This window comes from Oncorhynchus kisutch, linkage group LG12 (assembly GCF_002021735.2).
Source record: "Oncorhynchus kisutch isolate 150728-3 linkage group LG12, Okis_V2, whole genome shotgun sequence".
Classification (NCBI taxonomy): domain Eukaryota; kingdom Metazoa; phylum Chordata; class Actinopteri; order Salmoniformes; family Salmonidae; genus Oncorhynchus; species Oncorhynchus kisutch.
The window spans coordinates 54,089,586-54,109,508 of record NC_034185.2 but is presented as its reverse complement, the minus strand read 5'-3'; the positions used below and the strand labels follow the sequence as shown (position 1 = coordinate 54,109,508).

Sequence of the window (19,923 nt, the reverse complement as noted above, 5' to 3'; positions counted from 1 at the left end):
GAGGAGAGAGGACAGGAGAGGAGGAGAGCAGAGGAGATGAGAGGAAAGAAGAGGACTGGAGAAGAAAAGACAGGAGAGGAGAGGAGAGGAGCCTTGAAGGGTTCTATCAATGCAGACCCAACATAGGAATCTTCCATCCTTTATAAAACAGAAGGGGGAATGGGGTTCTCAAATCTGAAATCAGATGTTTCTTATTTAAGCAATAAGGTCCGAGAGGGTGTGGTATACGACCAATATACCACGGCTATACCACGCTGTTCTTAAGCATGACGCAACGTGGAGTGGCTGGATATACAACCCTTAGCCGTGGTATATTGGCAATGTACCACAAACCCCAAGGTGCCTTATTGCTATTGTAAACTGGTTACCAACGTAATTAGAGCAGTAAAAATACATGTTCTGTCGTACCCGTGGTATACGGCCTGATATACCCCGGCTGTCAGCCAATCAGCATTCAACCACCCAGTTTCTATTCTTTGTTATTGTCTTCATGGAATTAAACTTTCTCTCCACCACAGACCAGCTAAGGAACAGCTACCAGGTGGGCTACGACCACTCTCTGAGGGTGATCTATGCCAACGGGATGGACACACACTACCAGACGGAGCCCCACATCCTGGCGGGCGCTGCCAACCCCACGGTGGCACGGAGGAACATGACGCTGCCCGGGGAGAACGGGCAGAACCTGGTGGAGTGGCGCTTCCGCAAAGAGCAGACCCGGGGGAAAGTCATCGTGTTCGGGAGGAAGCTCAGGGTGAGAAGGCAGTGTGGCGGCCATTTTAGTTTGACTGTTGTTTTGTTTAAACTGCAAAGTCAATTAGCTATATCGTCTAAATATAAGCGGTAAATGAGGTATTTTGTCTTGATTTAGGGTTAAGGCATAAGGCTTATGAGAGGAGCTGCCATTTTGTTTTGTTGGCAGATGTGGAGGTTGGGGGTCTATTTTTCCTTTTTGGGCTGTAGCAGCTTGGCACCTTTCACACACTTCCCAGCGAGCATCGCTGATTAAAACATCATTACTATCTGTCTAGGGGTTTCTGATGTGGATTCTAACAGTTGGGGTTTCACAGCCTCTCTCTTCCCTCTGAGATGATTTAGTCAGATCTTTGGCTGCCACTTCCTTCTCGTTTTTACCATGACATCATTCAAACATAGGCTACAATATAGGACGGGTCTTGGTCGAGGTTTGTTGCTAACTACGATATGGATTTAACCACTGCAAGGGAGTGAGACTATTAGTGACAGTGAGACAAATTAGTGACAGTTTGTCAGCGGTTAGCGAGGGGCGACGATGCATTATCGCCGCAACGTTTCGTCTCCTCCAACATCAAAGACAATATCTGAAAGTCATTACCATCTACCCAACAAAGGAAAAGGTGTACTTTTGTTTTCCTGCTGACTCGTCAAGGGTTAATTCCCTAATTCCCATATCTGATGCCTCCTGTATGTGAACTAAAGCTAATGGGACACACACATGGATGGGACACACACGACACAAACACACACGTCCTGCTACATCTAATGGTGGGGTTGCATATTCTGAGCCGTTCCCTCTGTCAGAGAAGAGGGCTGGTCTCCAAGGTATAGCCCACTCCTCCTTCCAGTGTCTTTCTTCATCTCTCTCTCCAAAGACTGCTCTCTGTATGTCCCAAATGGCACCCTATTCCCTATACAGTGCACTACTTTTGACCAAGACCCATAGGGACACTGTACATGCACTATGTAGAGAATAGGGTGGCATTTGGGACTCGTGCCATTTCTGTCTGGATCTCAGCCTCCTCGTCTCATTACTGAAGAATGTCCAGGAGGAATCAGGGGCCTTCGCTTACAAAAAACACATGAAGGCCATATTGACATCCCTTCCGCTGTTTTCTTTCCCTCGTTCTTTTTCTCGTTCCCTCGTTTTGCTGGCAACATGAAAACCTGAAGGGGGGAGCGGGCAGGTAGGCTAGGTGGGTGTCCCCACGGCATCCATCCCAGCAGGAAATGACATGCTTTCTTATGGGGAATAAATTGAGGCCGGGGTCACGTTCTGTTGGCTAGTATTTCGGTGTGTCTCGGCGGCATTCCGAAGGCCCCTGTCATCTTCAAATGAGTCTCAGCTCCCAATAGGCTGAGAGAGAGACTCTGCATGGTTACCATCACCATATTATTCTCACTCTCTCGCTCTCTTTCTCTCTCTCATTCTCTCTGTCTCTCCACCTCGCTGAATTCCTAGGGGGGGGTAATTTATGAAAGCAGTCAAAAGCAAGAGTTTGAACACACGCCAGCCAGTCTCTCACATTAATGAAACTCCCTTCACAATAACGGCTAATCGAATGCTAATAATCCCTTAAATGAATTTAGTGTCGTTCTTGAGAATCGATCACGGTAAACAGCGGTTTAAACAAACAACGGGGTCATTGGGAGGCGATAAATAGTTCTGTGTCGGGAATTGACTTTGAAAGCCGGTTCAGTTCACAGTTTCATCATTTCTCCTGTGTGTTTGTTAGCTTTTTGTTTTTAAAGTTCAACAATCTGTCCTCATGTAAATAAAGTCGAAATAATGTATTGTTAATAAACATTACTCCTTAGACTGCAAACCTTTTTATTGTATTTGTACAATATTTAAGCTAAAACTGTCCAACCCTTCTTCTTTTCTCTCAAGGTGAACGGTAGAAACCTTCTCTCGGTGGATTACGACCGAACTCTCCGGACAGAAAAGATCTACGACGACCACAGGAAGTTCCTGCTAAAGATCGTGTATGACACCCAGGGCCACCCTACTCTGTGGGTCCCCAGCAGTAAGCTGCTGTCAGTCAACCTTACTTACTCCAGCACGGGGCAGGTGACCAGCCTACAGAGGGGTCCCACCACCGAGAGGGTGGAGTACGATGGTCAAGGGAGGATTGTGTCCCGAGTGTTCGCCGATGGAAAGACCTGGAGTTTTACATACCTGGATAAGGTAGGAACTAGAGGAAGGAGGATCGGCTAGATTCAGCCGCGGGCAAATTCTTTTCTGGACCGGATGGTCAGGGGGCCGGAACATAATTCCAAATGATTTGTTGACAAATTGATCGCAAGAAGCCCAAACAGATATAATGTTTGACTAAAACATCATCATTTCAAACCTTGCCTAGATTTATATACGATCAGGCTTCTCTCTATTATACGTGGGAACAGATTTCTTCAATTAAAATCACTTGGAGACGATTTCCTGGTGTTTTTACTCTCTTTTATGTTCAACAATTTTAAAAAAAAAGATTTAAAAAATTGCTCAGAAAACGTGCTGCCAGTTGGGGAACGTGCTGCCAGTTGGGGAATGTGCTGCCAGTTGGGGAACATGCTGCCAGTTGGGCAACGTGCTGCCAGTTGGGGAACGTGCTGCCAGTTGGGGAACGTGCTGCCAGTTGAAAAACCCACATCCACACACACATACACACACTCTGGTGCCATGATCAGCAACACCAGCAAACACCCCATATTGACAATGAAAACATTGTGAAAAAGTAGTTGAGGACTTAGTGTGAATAGACTTGCATCACCGATCAAATGCATCCCAACTAGTGTTTTAGTGAGTAGCTGAACCGATATGGTCAATGTCAAACGCAGCGCCACTTTGTTTGCTGTCAAACTGTCCCTCTTAAACTCCACTCCGCTGTGTGCTGAAGAGCAGTGTTCCTACACCCTGGCATTACAGCGTCAGCTGCTAACTACACCGTGAGTCTCACGGCTTTACCCACACACACAAACACAACCACTTTCTGTCCCTCTTTAACCATAGACGAGCTGTTCAAATCTGTTCAAAAGACCGGTGCATCTCCTGCTATAAAAGGATTAGTGGTGGGGATAGTCGTCTATTTTCATTGTCAGCACAAAAAACACAAGGTTATTTTCTGAAGATGAAAACAGTGGAAAATAAAATAAAAAGCCACTAAAGTCATTGAAGGCCCCCTTGAAAGCTATGAGTGTCAAAACAGAAAAGATGCTTTGAAAAATATACAAGGGAGTCTGCACAGGCTCTATAAAAGGACCATATTCCCTTTAGGTAGTAAGGGATATATAGGGAGAGGGGAGAGGAGGTGGTGGGGGAGAGAGAGAGAGAGAGAGCAACAGCAGGAAGATAAAATAGACATTGTTTGTGGATGCTAGTGTACAGAGTGATGGCTTAAGAGGGACTAGTGAAGACCAGAGTTATGGAAACGAGACCCAGGGGAGAGGAGGAGGCTGGAGCCGGGGTTTCGACAGCATGGGGAGGCCACAGGGACACAACACAGAGAGAACAGAGAGAGATAGAAAGATGGAGAGTACAGAAGGAGAGAGATAGAGAAAGAGAGAGGGTGGGACAGAGAGAGAGAGAGGGTGGGACAGAGAGAGAGAGAGAGGGTGGGACAGAGAGAGAGATAGAGATCCCAAGCTAATTCTCCAGAGTAGCAGTAACTTTTCTCCGTTCTCACTTCCAGGACAAGCTGTAGAGACGATCCCAGAGGTTACGTTTACATAATGACAAATAAACTGCACTGAAGAAAAATGTAAACGTAAAGTATTGGTCCCATGTTTCATCAGCTGAAATAAAGGATCCCAGAAATGTTGTCCCACAACACAATGCCACAGATGTCCCAATTCGAGGTAGCGTGCAATTGGCATTCTGACTGCAGGAATATCCACCTGAGCTGTTGCCAGGGAATTGAATGTTCATTTCTCTACCATAACCTTCCTCTAACGTTGTTTTAGAGACTTTGGCGGTACGTCCAACCAGCCTCACAAACGCAGACCATGTGTGTGGCGTCGTGGGGGCTGGCGGTTTGCTGATGTCAACGTTGTGAACAGAGTGCCCCATGGTGGCGGTGGGGTTATGCTATGGGCAGGCATAAACTAGATATAATGAACACAATTGCATTTTATCGATGCAAATTTGAATGCACAGAGATACCGTGACGAGATCCTGAGGCCCGTTGTCGTGCCATTCATCCACCGCCATCACCTCCATGTTTCAGCATGATAATGCACGGGCCCATGTCGCAAGGATCTGTACACAAATCCTGGAAGCTGAAAATGTCCCAGTTCGTCCATGGCCCGCATATTCACCAGACATGTGGGACAACATTCCACAGGCCACAGTCAACAGCCTGATCAACTCTATGCAAAGGAGATGTGTCACGCTGCACGAGGCAAATGGTGGTCACAGCAGATACTGACTGGTTTTCTGATCTACGACCAAACATAATTTTTTTGAAGGTATTTGTGACCAACATATGCATATCTGCATTCCCAGTCATGTAAAATCCATAGATTAGGGCCTAATAAATGTATTTCAATTGACTGATTTCTGTCAGAGAGAGAGAGAGAGAGAGAGAGAGAGAGCGAGAGAGAGAGAGAGAGAGAGAGAGAGAGAGAGAGAGAGAGAGATACAGATACAAACCAACACAGCCAGAGATGCATATCAGAATCCTGGAGGGACTGGAGTGAAGTTGTTGTTGTTATTGACTCACTAAGATGCGCTCTGCTCATCTATTCTGAGCCTTACCTTCCTGCTTCCTACTTATGGGCCTCATTCTTCTGTAAAAAATGTTGTTGTTGAAATTACGACCAACCATCCACTAACTAGCATAGCGCTGCGTCACAAATGGCAGCTGATTCCCTAAGTAGTGCAGTACTTTTACCAACAGCCCCATGGGCCCTGGTCAAAAGTATTGCACTACATAGGGAACAGGGTGCCATTTCAGACGTAACCATCCACTTCCACTCTCCCCCCCGCCGCTATGCAAAGTAGCTAATTACCTGCTGTTTGGCTAAGTGATTGTGACTTCCACTGGTGCCTACCTTTATGAGATTAGTAGGTAGACCCTACACTACTCCACACACACACACACACACACACATGGGCGGAGAAGAAAGGAGAGGAGTGCTAGCAAATGCCAATAATTACAGAACACTTTAGAATTAATGCAGTGAAGTGCATTTAACAGAGTTCTGCGTTTAGAGACTGGGAGGGAGGGAGGGAGGTCAAGGATAACTCAATTAAAATAAAGAAAATCTTTCAGGAAATGGAATGTTAATTCCTGGTTTAGCGCTCCATTTGAATTTGTAATGTACATTAGAGTTAATAAATTCTTATTTCTCTCATCCTTTTCTCCCATTCCTCTCCCTTCCCTCATTCTCCTTTCTTCTTCTCTCTTCCCTTTCTCCCATTCCTCTCCCTTCCCTCATTCTCCTTTCTTATTCTCTCTTCCCTTTATCCCATTCCTCTCCCATCTCTCATTCTCCTTTCTTCTTCTCTCTTCCAATTCTCCCATCACTCTCCCTCCTCCGTCCTCCTCCCTCCAGTCCATGGTGCTCCTGCTCCACAGCCAGCGTCAGTACATCTTTGACTACGACCTGTTGGACCGCCTGTCTGCTGTCACCATGCCTTCGGTGGCCCGTCACACCATGCAGACCATCCGCTCCCTGGGCTACTATCGCAACATTTACAACCCCCCTGAGAGCAACGCCTCGGTCACCGTCGACTACAGCGAAGACGGACAGCTCCTCAGAGTGGCCCACCTAGGGACAGGTCAGACAACTGTCAGAGCTGCTACGGTTGTGTTATGTGTTGAGTGTGTCTAACGTCCTTGTCTCGTCTGTCATCAAGTATTTTATTTATTTTTTATCACAAAAAAAGACATTTTCAGAAAGTTTAGGAAAACTTCACCTAAAACTGTATTGTCAATTCAACAAATATTGCTAGGAATTGATGTTGGTGTTGTACACAGAATAACCATCCACTTCTACATCAACAGGTCGTAGAATTCTCTACAAGTACCGACGACAGAACAAAATGGCGGAGATCTTGTATGATTCTACGAGGGTTAGCTTCACCTACGACGAGACAGCTGGTGTGCTGAAGACGGTGAACCTCCAGAGCGAAGGGTTCATCTGTTCCATCCGGTACCGGCAGATTGGACCGTTGGTGGACCGGCAGATCTTCCGGTTCAGTGAGGACGGCATGGTGAACGCACGGTTTGATTATACCTACGACAACAGCTTCCGGGTCACCAGCATGCAGGCTGTCATCAACGAGACGCCGCTGCCCATCGACCTCTACCAGTTTGACGACATCTCCGGGAAGGTGAGGTTCTTCAATTTCGTCTAAAACCTTCTTTTTTTAATGTATTTTATTATCCCTTTCTCTCCCCAATTTTGTGGTATTCAATTAGTAGTTACAGTCTTGTCTCATCACTGCAACTCCCGTACGGACTCGGGTGAGGCCCGTTCATCCTCCGAATCACAACCTAACCAAACCGCGCTGCTTCTTGACACAATGTCTGTCCACTTAACCCGGAAGCCAGCCGCACCAATGTGTCGGAAGAAACACCATGCACCTGGCAACCGTTTCAGCGTGCACTGCGCCCGGCCCGCCACAGGAGTCGCAAGTGCGCGATTGGACAAGGACATCGCTGCCGGCCAAACTCTCTCCTAACCCGGACGACACTGGGCCACCCCATGGGTCTCCCGGTCGTGGCCGGCTGCGACAGAGCCTGGACTCGAACCCAGAATCTCTAGTGACACAGCTAGCACTGTGATGCAGTGTCTTAGGCCACTGCGCCACTTAGGAGGCCCAGCTAAAACCTTTTAAAACCTTTCTGATGGAGTAAGACATTCATAAGTTACATTGCTCAATAATCAATGTCTATATTTAGTTCATTTAAAAGTCCAAAAATGTATGTAGACATAATTTTATTTATATCTTTATTCGCTTTTTTTCTCTCACACATTTCATTATTTTACTAAAAGTGTGTTTGTGATTTAAATGATCTTTAATTAAATAAAGTTTGATTTGATTTGAAGGTGGAACAATTCGGAAAGTTCGGTGTGATCTACTACGACATCAACCAGATCATCTCCACGGCCGTCATGACTTACACCAAGCACTTTGACGTCCACGGGCGGATCAAGGAGATCCAGTACGAGATCTTCAGATCCCTCATGTACTGGATCACCATCCAGTATGACAACATGGGCCGGGTAACCAAACGCGAGATCAAGATCGGACCGTTCGCCAACACGACCAAGTATGGTTACGAGTACGACGTGGACGGTCAGCTCCAGACAGTCTACCTCAACGAGAAGATGATGTGGCGCTACAACTACGACCTGAACGGCAACCTCCACCTGCTCAACCCGGGTAACAGCGCCCGGCTCACCCCGCTACGCTACGACCTCCGAGACCGCATCACGCGGCTCGGGGACGTCCAGTACCGGTTGGACGATGATGGGTTCCTGAGACAGAGAGGAGCTGAGATCTTTGAGTACAACTCCAAGGGCCTTCTGGAACGTGTCTACAGCAAAGGCAACAGGTTAGTTGGACGATTGGTGGCCTTACCGGACTGTACCATCCATATCCCACTGTAAACATACACCCAACTTGGATTTAATTTGTATTGTGTTGTTTGCTGATAATTCTTGTATGTTTTAAATGTCTAAATTGCTTCAAATAATTCATACTTCACTGCTATTAATACTCTTGTAATGTTTCCTAATTGTAAAATCTCTCTCTCTCCCTCCCTCCCTCCCTTCCCCCAACAGTTGGACCATCCAGTACCGCTATGACGGGTTGGGCCGCCGTGTGGCCTCCAGAACCAGCCTAGGCCAGCACCTGCAGTTCTTCTATGCAGACCTGAACTACCCGACCAGGATCACTCACGTCTACAACCACAGCAGCTCAGAGATCACATCTCTCTACTACGACCTGCAGGGACACCTCTTCGCCATGGAGATCAGTAGCGGAGAGGAGTTCTATATCGCCTGTGACAACACCGGAACCCCTCTAGCAGTGTTCAGTAGTAATGGGCTTCTTCTGAAGCAGGTAAGGTTTCAGATCAGTTGGAAAGGCCTCATGTACAGTCCCCGATCCTCTATGTGTTCTTAGTTGGATTGAATCAAATAAAAGCTAGTCTAAATCTAAAAGTATGTAAATCTACATATCCAGCGAGGTGATCGTTATTCAATGTGTTTCATGATTCTTTTCTAGGTGCAGTACACAGCCTACGGCGAGGTCTACTTTGACTCCAACCCTGACTTTGTCCTGGTGATCGGCTTCCACGGGGGTCTCTACGATCCCTTGACGCGCCTGCTGCATTTCGGGGACCGGGACTATGACATCCCGGCGGGGCGCTGGACCACCCCAGACATCGGGACGTGGACGAGAGTCGGGAAAGACCCGGCGCCGTTCAACCTGTACATGTTCCGGAACAACAACCCTGTCAGCAAAGTTCACGAGGTCAAGGAGTACGTCACAGGTGGGAGACAGTGAATTCACTCTAGTTGACTGCTTATAGCTTATGTAAGACATAAACCTTCTAGATGGTTTATAGAAGAACGAGTATGCCACAAAGGGAGTACATCACAGATAAGAGGCTGTGATGCGACCTATAATGCACTCTGATTTACTCCCTATAGCTTAGCCAAGCAGATACAAACCAATGTACTGCAATGCACAGAACCATGGTCTCATTATATTTGTCTGGCACCTTGCCATGTAGAACGGTAAGGCCTGTTATGGCAATACAGTAGGGACACGTTGTCATTGCATGATGACCATAGATAAACAGTCTATTGTGAATAGACTATTAGTATGAATATTTTATGGCTGTGAACTTTAATAATTGTCTAGCGGTGGCATATCACCTCATTGCTATGCATCACCATGATATTGCTATTGTTTTCAGCAGTTACCCTTTCCACATGATTATAGTTCTGGCTAAACATGAAAGGTATGACTCGAAATTACTATTTTCCCCTCGGGACATTCCAGTTTGTCCTATCCTAATCTGAAACATTGGGACATCAAATCAAATCAAATGTATTTATATAGCCCTTCGTACATCAGCTGATATCTCAAAGTGCTGTACAGAAACCCAGCCTGAAACCCCAAACAGCAAGCAATGCAGGTGTTGAAGCACGTTGGCTAGGAAAAACTCCCTAGAAAGGCCAAAACCTAGGAAGAAACCTAGCGAGGAACCAGGCTATGAGGGGTGGCCAGTTAGAGAGAGCATATTTAAATTCACACAGGACACCGAATAGGACAGGAGAAGTACTCCAGATATAACAAACTGACCCTAGCCCCCCGACACATAAACTACTGCAGCATAAATACTGGAGGCTGAGACAGGAGGGGTCAAGAGACACTGTGGCCCCATCCGAAGATACCCCCGGACAGTGCCAAACAGGAAGGATATAACCCCACCCACTTTGCCAAAGCACAGCCCCCACACCACTAGAGGGATATCTTCAACCACCAACTTACCATCCTGAGACAAGGCCGAGTATAGCCCACAAAGATCTCCGCCACGGCACAACCCAAAGGGGGGCACCAACCCAGACAGGAAGATCACATCAGTGACTCAACCCACACAAGTGACGCACCCCTCCTAGGGACTGCATGAAAGAGCACCAGTAAGCCAGTGACTCAGCCCCTGTAATGGGGTTAGAGGCAGAGAATCCCAGTGGAAAGAGGGGAACCGGCCAAGCAGAGACAGCAAGGGCATTTCGTTGCTCCAGAGCCTTTCCGTTCACCTTCACACTCCTGGGCCAGACTACACTCAATCATATGACCCACGGAAGAGATGAGTCTTCAGTAAAGACTTAAAGGTTGAGACCGAGTCTGCGTCTCTCACATGGGTAGGCAGAACATTCCATAAAAATGGAGCTCTATAGGAGAAAGCCCAGCCTCCAGCTGTTTGCTTAGAAATTCTAGGGACAATTAGGAGGCCTGCGTCTTTTGACCGTAGCGTACGTGTAGGTATGTACGGCAGGACCAAATCAGAGAGATGGGTAGGAGAAAGCCCATGTAATGCTTTGTAGGTTAGCAGTAAAACCTTGAAATCAGCCCTTGCCTTAACAGGAAGCCAGTGTAGGGAGGCTAGCACTGGAGGAATATGTTTTTTTTTTAAATTGTTCTAGTCAGGATTCTAGCAGCCGTATTTAGCACTGACTGAAGTTTATTTGGTGCTTTATCCGGGTAGCCGGAAAGTAGAGCATTGCAGTAGTCTAATCTAGAAGTAACAAAAGCATGAATGAATGTTTCTGCATCATTTTTGGACAGAAAGTTTCAAATTATTTGCAATGTTACGTAGATGGAAAAAGCTGTCCTTGAAACTGTCTTGATATGTACGTCAAAAGAGAGATCAGGGACATAATATCCCTCAGGGGCCTATTCTCTCATGGTCACAATGTAATTAATTTACTTTTCCATGGTTACAGATGTCAATATCTGGCTGGTGACGTTTGGGTTCCACCTTCACAATGCCATCCCCGGGTTCCCCATCCCCAAGTTTGACCTCACACAGCCGTCCCTGGAGATGAAGAAGAGCCAGCTCTGGGACGACCTGCCGGTATGTAGTATCCCTCCGCCTTCCTACCTCCCTCCCTCCCTCCACCCATCCATCCTCCCCTATCCCTCCCTTCTGCTTACTTACTCTATATCGCCGGTATCGTACTATCTGCCTCTCTCTGGGGTTAATTTACCCTCCATCTCCACTGTCATATCCCTCCGCCTCATTCTGGTTTATTACAACATCCCAGTATGACGTATGCCTCCGCCTTCCTCCCTTTAGTCTAGTTTATTTACCCTATCTCCACTGTCATATCCCTCCACCTCTCTCTGGGATTTATTAACCTCAGCTTGTTATCTCCACTCTCATTTCCGTACTGTGGTTGTACTGAGAAACTGAACCTACGACCACAATCTCACAGCACAGCTGGCTGGAAGACCAACCAACCCACCATGTTGATTTAGCTTGTTAAGACGCACCGCCAGTGAAGAAGAGACAAACAACGTTCAGGGTGGTCCACAGTTCACCCACGGCTACAAAGTACAGAGAAGTCACAGACACACACACAGACACACACACACAGACACACACACAGACACACACACAGACACACCAATTATACCGCAGCTGAATCATCCTCTGGTTTGTCTTTAAATAAAGTCATTATACATACGTATTTGAAGTGCAAATTAGTCACTTATTGGTTTAACTACGTTGCCATGACTGTCGCTTCTTCTTCTTCTCTCTGTGTGAAATGAACAAGCTATGCTGTTGCTCCTCACAAACCCAACAATCCCATTTTTTTTTTTTTTTAACTAAGCTTGGATCTGTAAAAACTACTTTTTTGTTGTCGTTGCAATTGGGGTTTTTCTCATAACAAACTAACAAAGTTCTCCCTGTGATCCTTTTTCTTGCTCAAACAATATTCCGTTGTTTTGTCTCCATATAAATTGGACATTTCTAGAAGAAAGGGAACCTTTGAATGACTGAAGCTGGAGCACTTCTTCACCATGTCAGTCTGGGATTTGGTTTCATATTGTCCCTTTTTGGAGAATCATTTAGTTTTTATTGAGATAACACAGTACTAGGGGAATAGCCACCCACTGGGCACAGACGTCAATTCAACATCTATTCTACGTTGATTCAACGTAATTTCATTGAAATGACATGGAAACAACGTGGATTTAACCACAGTGTGCCCAGTGGGTAAAGAAACACAACAGGCTTTACAAACTGAACAACCCCATAGAAGTGTCCGTTAAGGAGAGAGAGTTCTGATTTGATATCTGTGTAACTTAGACGTTTCTCTCTCTCCTCCCTCTCTTCTCCCCCTTCTCTGACTCCTCCCTCTTTCCTTCCATCAGTCCATCTCGGGGGTGCAACAGGAAGTGACCCGGCAAGCCAAGGCTTTCCTGTCCTTCGAGAGGATGCCGGAGATCCAGCTGAGCCGCCGGCACTCCAACCGGGAGAAACCCTGGCTGTGGTTTGCCACCGCCAAGTCGCTGATCGGTAAGGGTGTCATGTTGGCGGTGACGCAGGGCCGTGTGGTCACCAACACTTTGAATATCGCCAACGAGGATTGCATCAAGGTCGCCGCCGTCCTCAACAATGCGTTCTACCTGGAGGACCTACACTTCACGGTGGAGGGACGCGACACGCACTACTTCATCAAGACCAGCCTTCCGGAGAGCGACCTGGGAGCACTGAGGCTGACAAGCGGGAGGAAGTCGCTGGAGAACGGAGTCAATGTGACTGTGTCCCAGTCCACCACCGTGGTGAACGGCAGGACTCGGCGTTTCGCTGATGTGGAGCTGCAGTATGGCGCACTGGCGCTCCACGTGCGTTACGGCATGACTCTGGACGAGGAGAAGGCGCGTGTTCTGGAGCAGGCCAGGCAGAAGGCGTTGTCGAGTGCTTGGTCCAGGGAGCAACAACGGGTGAGGGAGGGGGAGGAGGGGGTGAGGCTGTGGACGGAGGGGGAGAAGAGGCAGCTGCTGAGCGGAGGGAAGGTGCTGGGCTACGATGGGTACTACGTCCTCTCCATAGAGCAGTACCCCGAGCTAGCAGACTCCGCTAACAACATCCAGTTCCTCAGGCAGAGCGAAATAGGGAAGAGGTAACAGACAGAATCCTCGGCACTGGCCGCCAAAGAGACTACCCCCTCCAAATCCTGCCCCCCAAACTCCCTCGCCTCCCCCCTTTTCTCAAAAAAGGGGGAGGGTCCAGGCTAGTGCTGTGTTTAGCGCCGCCTAGCTGAAACAAACACAGTAAAATGTAGAAATATCTCAAACTGAACTAAACCTAATACTACCACTGTGGGACGGCTCCAACTGACGCAGATGTTTGTCCCGTGCTATACAGCGTTGAATGGACTGTGGACTCTCTTGAAAAGAGAGGGAAAAAAAGTCAGAACTCTCAGTTTTGTGAAAGGAAAAAAAAGTTTTTGTTTTTTAAATCTACTTCCTGCTATTTGCTTTCGGAAAAACTATTTTAAAAAGGAAGAAGAAATGTGTTTACGTACCACTACAACACGTCTGGACTAATAGAAAAAAAGCCTTCTGGTTTCTTACAAAGGACAACGTCTATAATCTGATTCTACATCCTGACGACTGACCTTTGATTGACCTTTGTGTACTGAAATAGGTAGTGTTGTTGTTCGCTGCAGGACCATGGTGGCATCAAAAGACAGTCAAAACAGTCACTTGTTGAAACCACTTGCTTGTTCTCCTGCTTTTCTTTCTAAAAGGGACAAAACAGCTCCCACCAAGTGACTTCTTTACCAATACTAGATCAAAGTGGGACGTTTTGGGAATCGGGAGGTTGTGTGTGTGTGTGTGTGTGTGTGTGTGTGTGTGTGTGTGTGTGTGTGTGTGTGTGTGTGTGTGTGTGTGTGTGTGTGTGTGTGTGTGTGTGTGTGTGTGTGTGTGTGTGTGTGTGTGTGTGTGTGTGTGTGTGTGTGTGTACAATGGAGACAATTTGTGTGTGTGTATGTATGGAGGAAGTTAATCAATTAAATGAAATGAAAGAATCATATCCAACCAATCTTTTGAAAAACAATGTGAGACAGTATCTTTATGGATTTTTTTATTAAGATGAAAAATTCCAAACTTATCCGTACATCAATATTAGCCTCTTAGAGAAAGTCATTTATGTACAGTGTTTATACATTTAAAAAAATAAAATCGTAAAAAATATGATTTTTTTTTTCCTTCGTCATACGTTACTGTTTATACTCTTCATTAAGTTTTCAATATTTGATCCTATTATAATTCATGGTAATGCTTATTGAAATAACATTTTAAAAAATCAACCCTACTGTATTATTGATTTCTGCATTGAGAATATTCCAAGTAGGGTTTTTAATTTCCTTGCCTTCATTGATCAGATTCCCTGATATCTGAGACGAACCACGTTTTGTTTTGGGACTTAGAAAAGTGTCAGTTGAATGGTCGATGTCAGTCAGACAACCATATGTCTTAGGAAATACTAGACTACTACTATCAAGAGCAGGAGAATAGTTTGGCTGTGCGGTACGGTAGTATATCCTGCCTTGTGGAAATAGCCTTTGAACCTTAAGTCCTTTTGAGTAGGACACAAGGACGGGCCGCTTGTCCTTCTTCAGCTAGAGGGTTTGAAAACAAAAGCCCTTGGTTGTCTTACCTAGATATTATTTCTGCTTTTCCTATCACAAAACCATGCTGTTTCTTAGATCTCAGCTCAAACGAGAAGGCTTCTCATAATCACTATTAAGGATGGAAAATTCCAGAAACTTGGAAGAACCAATTGGGATTTATGAAAAACCTGGTAATTTTGGGATCGTTTCCAGAATTTTCCAGTCCTAACCACTATAGTTCTTTGCTCTTTCTCTACCTACTTTAGGAAGAGCTTAACTCATCAATAAAATGTATTTATAAAGCCCTTCTTACATCAGCTGATGTCACAAAGTGCTGCACAGAAACCCAGTCTAAAACCCCAAACAGCAAGCAGTGCAGGTGGCTAGGAAAAACTCATGTTCCTTGTACCAGCACAGAGAGCACAGATATGGCTGCAGCAGTGAGAACTGAACAGAACCAAATACGAGCCTCTTGACTTGAACAGAAACAACACCACCATTTAACATCATGCTCGTAAATGTATTCCTGCAACTTCACTTCTTTTATCCTAAACATGGCTAAAATCAAGTGCAAACACAATTACATCAAACGGTTCATTAGATAGAGCAAAGGGCAGAGTTTAGCTCAAGTTCCGGAGGGGAAAAGAGCGAGAGAATAAACCTGGGAAAAGCCTACAAACGGCTCTATGTGCACTCTGGTTAATCTTTCCGACATAACCTAAATGGCTAGTGAGTGTAATGTAAAGGAGTTGCCAGGGTGATGAACATGTCATCAGCACTATGAACTAACTCTCCCTACTCATCTCTCTGCCTGAGGGGGATAACACACATATTCACCCAGAGAAAGAGAAAGAAAAGTTTTTTAACACCAAACTATGACCATTTCAAAGATTTTAGTTGTTGTGATGATCTGAACCACTCTTGAGGAAACTTTTCCAGTCACACGAACACTACATCCCCAGGAGCCCAAATGCGTTTTTCCTCATGAATGTTGTTCTGGAGGCAGCTCTGCAGAGTGGTCACTAGCTGGCTCAGCCATAAAGTCATAACATTAACACTAACCTTAACCACACTACTAATCCTAATGCCTAATCCTATCCTTGAAGTAAGACCAAAAATCTAATTTTAGTTTTCATGGATTTTTCCAATATAGCCAACTTTGACTTTCCAGCTGGTCTAAGGGGAAATCGCTCAGTTCTGCCTCTAGGATAAGACTCGTGAAAATAAGCGTCAACCTGCTACCCAAACAGAAGATTACAACACCCTTCCTCAGATGTTTCTCATGTTTCCATGTTGCTTTTTCAGTCAATGTGACCGCCTCATACAGTAGTTCAAATCTGTTTCCTTTGTAAACAGTTTGTAAAAAAGACTTAGCGAATGAGAAAGTATTGTTTTTTTGCTTTATGATTTTTTACACACATACATATATATATATCAATCATTGAATTGTATTGCCGAGCTTATTTTTCTATTCATGTGTGTGACAAGGTGGACAAAAGGTGGAAGGACTTATACTCCCAGGTTGTTTGTGTGTTGATTTGACTATGTTGTTGTCGGATTTTCTCTGGTGTTATTGGTTGGTCTTGGTCTGTACCATGTGCCATTTATTCTGCAGGGGGAGTCAAAGTTGATCCTACCCCTGCTGTATCACATTGCTACTATGATGCCCCCCTCTCCCCCATCGTCAGCTGAAAGTGAAAGTAGCCCAGCCACATACAGTGGCTGAAGACCAGGACTCAACATACTGAGTTTTCCTTTTGACTTTGCTGATCTCTCAAAATAACACTTCCCCCAAAATTAGACAAACATACACTTTTAGTGCTGTTCTGTTTTACTAAGTAGAATGTTCCAGTCTAGCAATGTGTCAGACACCTATTGGAGCGGACACACGAGTGCTAGAAGGAGGGGAGCATTTGGTGTTTCGGGCCTGAAAAGGGGTCATCCCACAAACATGCAGGAAGCAATGTGTTCTGGGTATTGTTTGCATGCTTACAAAGTAAAACGCCCTTCCATCCGTCAGTCATTGTTTCCCATCCATGTTAGAACAGACATTTACATATCTACATGGTCAAATGCTTCTGTATTATATTGCACTACAATGTAACAGCGTTATTGCTTAATGTTTAGTCCATATAATAACCTTAAAGTGCTGGTCGATGCCAGGTCATAACCTTTATGTCTGGGCTCCAGGTAGAAGCTTCCCCTTAGGCACAGATCTAGGATCAGCCTCCAACTCCAATCCTACTTCACCATTATGGGGTAAAATACAAAACTGGCCTTAGATCAGTGTCTCTAAAGGCATCATACCCACCTTCCGCTTTGTCTGAAGATGGTGATTAGGTATTGGAATTTCCTTTCTCAAAGAACTTCCTGACTTTAGCAGGAGAGGCTCATGGGATCGGTACCACTGCTGACCGTAACGCTGAGTTATGCACCAGCGTCGCTATAAATATTATATTACCGCCATTTTGGAGAATGATGTCTATAGTGATGTCACCACTAGCACCACCACAGCCACCTCTCTCACCCTATCACAAAAAACACACATCTGTTCTACGGTGTCACACAGTTTACAGACCTGAAGGGACAGCAAACACGGCGACGTTGAGACAACGTCGTGTGGTGGTTGTGTGTTAGCTGGAAGTCTTCTGTATTGTGTGGTGATGAGAATTTGAGCAAAGAAAATGTGTACTTTTATTTTTGTTAATTAAGACCCTGTTGTCCAGAGTCACAGGTTAGCTGATGTTTTGGGTTTGGAGATTGAGGGAATTTGATAAAGATTTTTCTATGTATTTTGTCATTTGTTTTCGTTCTCTGAAAATGGTACAGATGGGCGAAAAGGGATTTTAATTGTTGAGTCAGTCCTCTCTTTGTAAAGAAGGTACAACATATCTTTTTAATTTATTCAGAGATTTGTTCATTTTTTTCAATTCTTTTCACTTTCTTTCAATCGACATCCTCCGCGAAAGTTTCATCATAACGATGTTGTTTTTATATAAACAAACATTGCTGTTTTAGAGTGCAATTAAAGTGCAATTTTAATGTAAGTTCCCGAAAGGTCATTTCCGGGGATGCCATCCCTTTTATCTCCCAGATGTTAAAGATCCAACAGAGATCAATCATGATAACAATAAACATGTCATACTGTGAAGGTTTCTGAAGCTCGGCTTGAACTGCTCTTTATTTACTCTCAACGTACTGGATCGACACACACACACGCGCGCGCGCGCACCTATCCCACTCTGTTCCTCGTGCTTTTAGCACCTGCTAATCAATAGATGCAAATGCTTGCTCCATGAATCGCCTTCCCTATTACCGAACGTGATGGGCCGACCGGATCAATCTATCCAACTGAGTTTTAATGTATTTGTTGTAGGAAGATAAACATGTCCTCTCACCTGCTTGATTAGTATATCTCTTTGAAGGATGCTTTCAAAAAGAGAATTAGTGTATGACAGCGCAAACGTAATACATAAAGGTATGGCCATAGAAATTAAAAAGCAGAATGTATCTGACCTGTTCATTGGTTACATTGTAACGGCTTGGGATACACGGTGTGTGTTCTATTTTAACTTACTCACGAAATACACATACAGTGGCCAGTTTATTAGGTACATCTAGTAACCCTTTGCCTTCAAAACAGCCTGAATTCTTCAAGGTGTGGCGTTCAAACGTTGCTCAATTGGTATCAAGGGACCTAACGTGTCCCGGGAAAACCTTCCCCACGCCATTTTCCACTCCTCAGTTGTGCAGGGTTGGTGATCGCGTGCCCGCAGGAGCCACTTCTTTGTGTTTTTAGCTGATATGAGTGGAATCCGGTGTGGTCATCTGCTGCAATAGCCCATCCGAGACAAGGACCGGCGAGTTGTGCGTTCCGAGATGCCGTTCTGCCCACCACTGTTGTCCTGCACGGTTACAGTATTTGCCTGTTCGTGGCCCGCCTGTTAGCTTGCACGATTCTTGCCATTCTCCCTTCCACCTCTCTCATCAACAAGCAGTTTTGGCCCACAGGACTGCCGCTGACTGGGTGTTTTTTGTTTGCCGCATCATTCTCTGTAAAAAAAAAACTAGACACTGTCGTGCGTGAAGAGCCCAGGAGGCCGTGAAGAGCCCAGGAGGCCGTGAAGAGCCCAGGAGGCCGTGAAGAGCCCAGGAGGCCGTGAAGAGCCCAGGAGGCCGTGAAGAGCCCAGGAGGCCGTGAAGAGCCCAGGAGGCCGGACGTTTCTGAGGTACTGGAACTGCTTTATATAGCAAGCCACGGTCACGTGACTCAATGTCTGTAGGAGCGAACCATTTTAATGAACGGGAGGGTGTACCTAATAAACGGGCCACTGAGTATATATATTCATCAGTGTTATATCATTTACTGTTGGTTGCACATCATTTATTTCTAGTGTTGGTGGTACCACTGAGACAAAGCTCTTTCTCAATGGCGAACGTGCATAAAGATGGCAGAACTCAGATTTGACGTTTGGCACTATATCCACTGAGTTGTTAAAACTACAGCGTGTAATATGGTTCAATGTGCCAATTAATCAACAGAGTTTTATCAATTTTGGGGTGTTGAAGCTGAAATTTGAGTCTTGTATGCTGTGTTAAATACCGTACTAAAAAATTATAACAGAGAGCAATGTACAGTATGGTGAACTTAGCAGAACGAGGAATGGGGGCCGCCATCTTTATGCACCTCCTGTAATGGATCTCGTCCTCCTCTTCTGAGGAGGAGTAGCGAGAAGGATCGGAGGACCAATGTGCGGCGTGGTAAGTGTCCATAATGTTTAATCAAACAAAACAGAACACTGGAACAAAACAATAAACGTGAATAAACGAAACAGTCCCGTGTGGCAACAAACACTGACACGGAAGACAAACACCCACAACTCAAAAGTGAAACCAGGCTACCAAAGTATGATTCTCAATCAGGGACAACGATTGACAGCTGCCTCTGATTGAGAACCATACTAGGCCGAACACAGAAATCCCAAATGATAGAAAAACGAACATAGACAACCCACCCAA

General features: G+C 45.4%; 1 protein-coding gene across 1 annotated transcript in view; it reads left to right on the top strand.

Annotated features, from left to right (window-relative positions):
* The window catches only part of tenm3 (teneurin transmembrane protein 3), a 380,000-nt gene extending 361,935 nt beyond the window's left edge, over window positions 1-18,065 (top strand). Inside the window, exons 31-39 of the mRNA XM_031836697.1 lie at window positions 519-754; window positions 2,648-2,944; window positions 6,307-6,532; window positions 6,759-7,087; window positions 7,807-8,315; window positions 8,545-8,824; window positions 8,990-9,257; window positions 11,221-11,351; window positions 12,656-18,065. Coding sequence (XP_031692557.1) covers window positions 519-754; window positions 2,648-2,944; window positions 6,307-6,532; window positions 6,759-7,087; window positions 7,807-8,315; window positions 8,545-8,824; window positions 8,990-9,257; window positions 11,221-11,351; window positions 12,656-13,411 — 3,032 coding nt within the window. The 3' untranslated portion in view covers window positions 13,412-18,065. The remainder of the gene's footprint in view (window positions 1-518; window positions 755-2,647; window positions 2,945-6,306; window positions 6,533-6,758; window positions 7,088-7,806; window positions 8,316-8,544; window positions 8,825-8,989; window positions 9,258-11,220; window positions 11,352-12,655) is intronic.
* The last annotated feature ends 1,858 nt before the right edge of the window (window positions 18,066-19,923 follow it).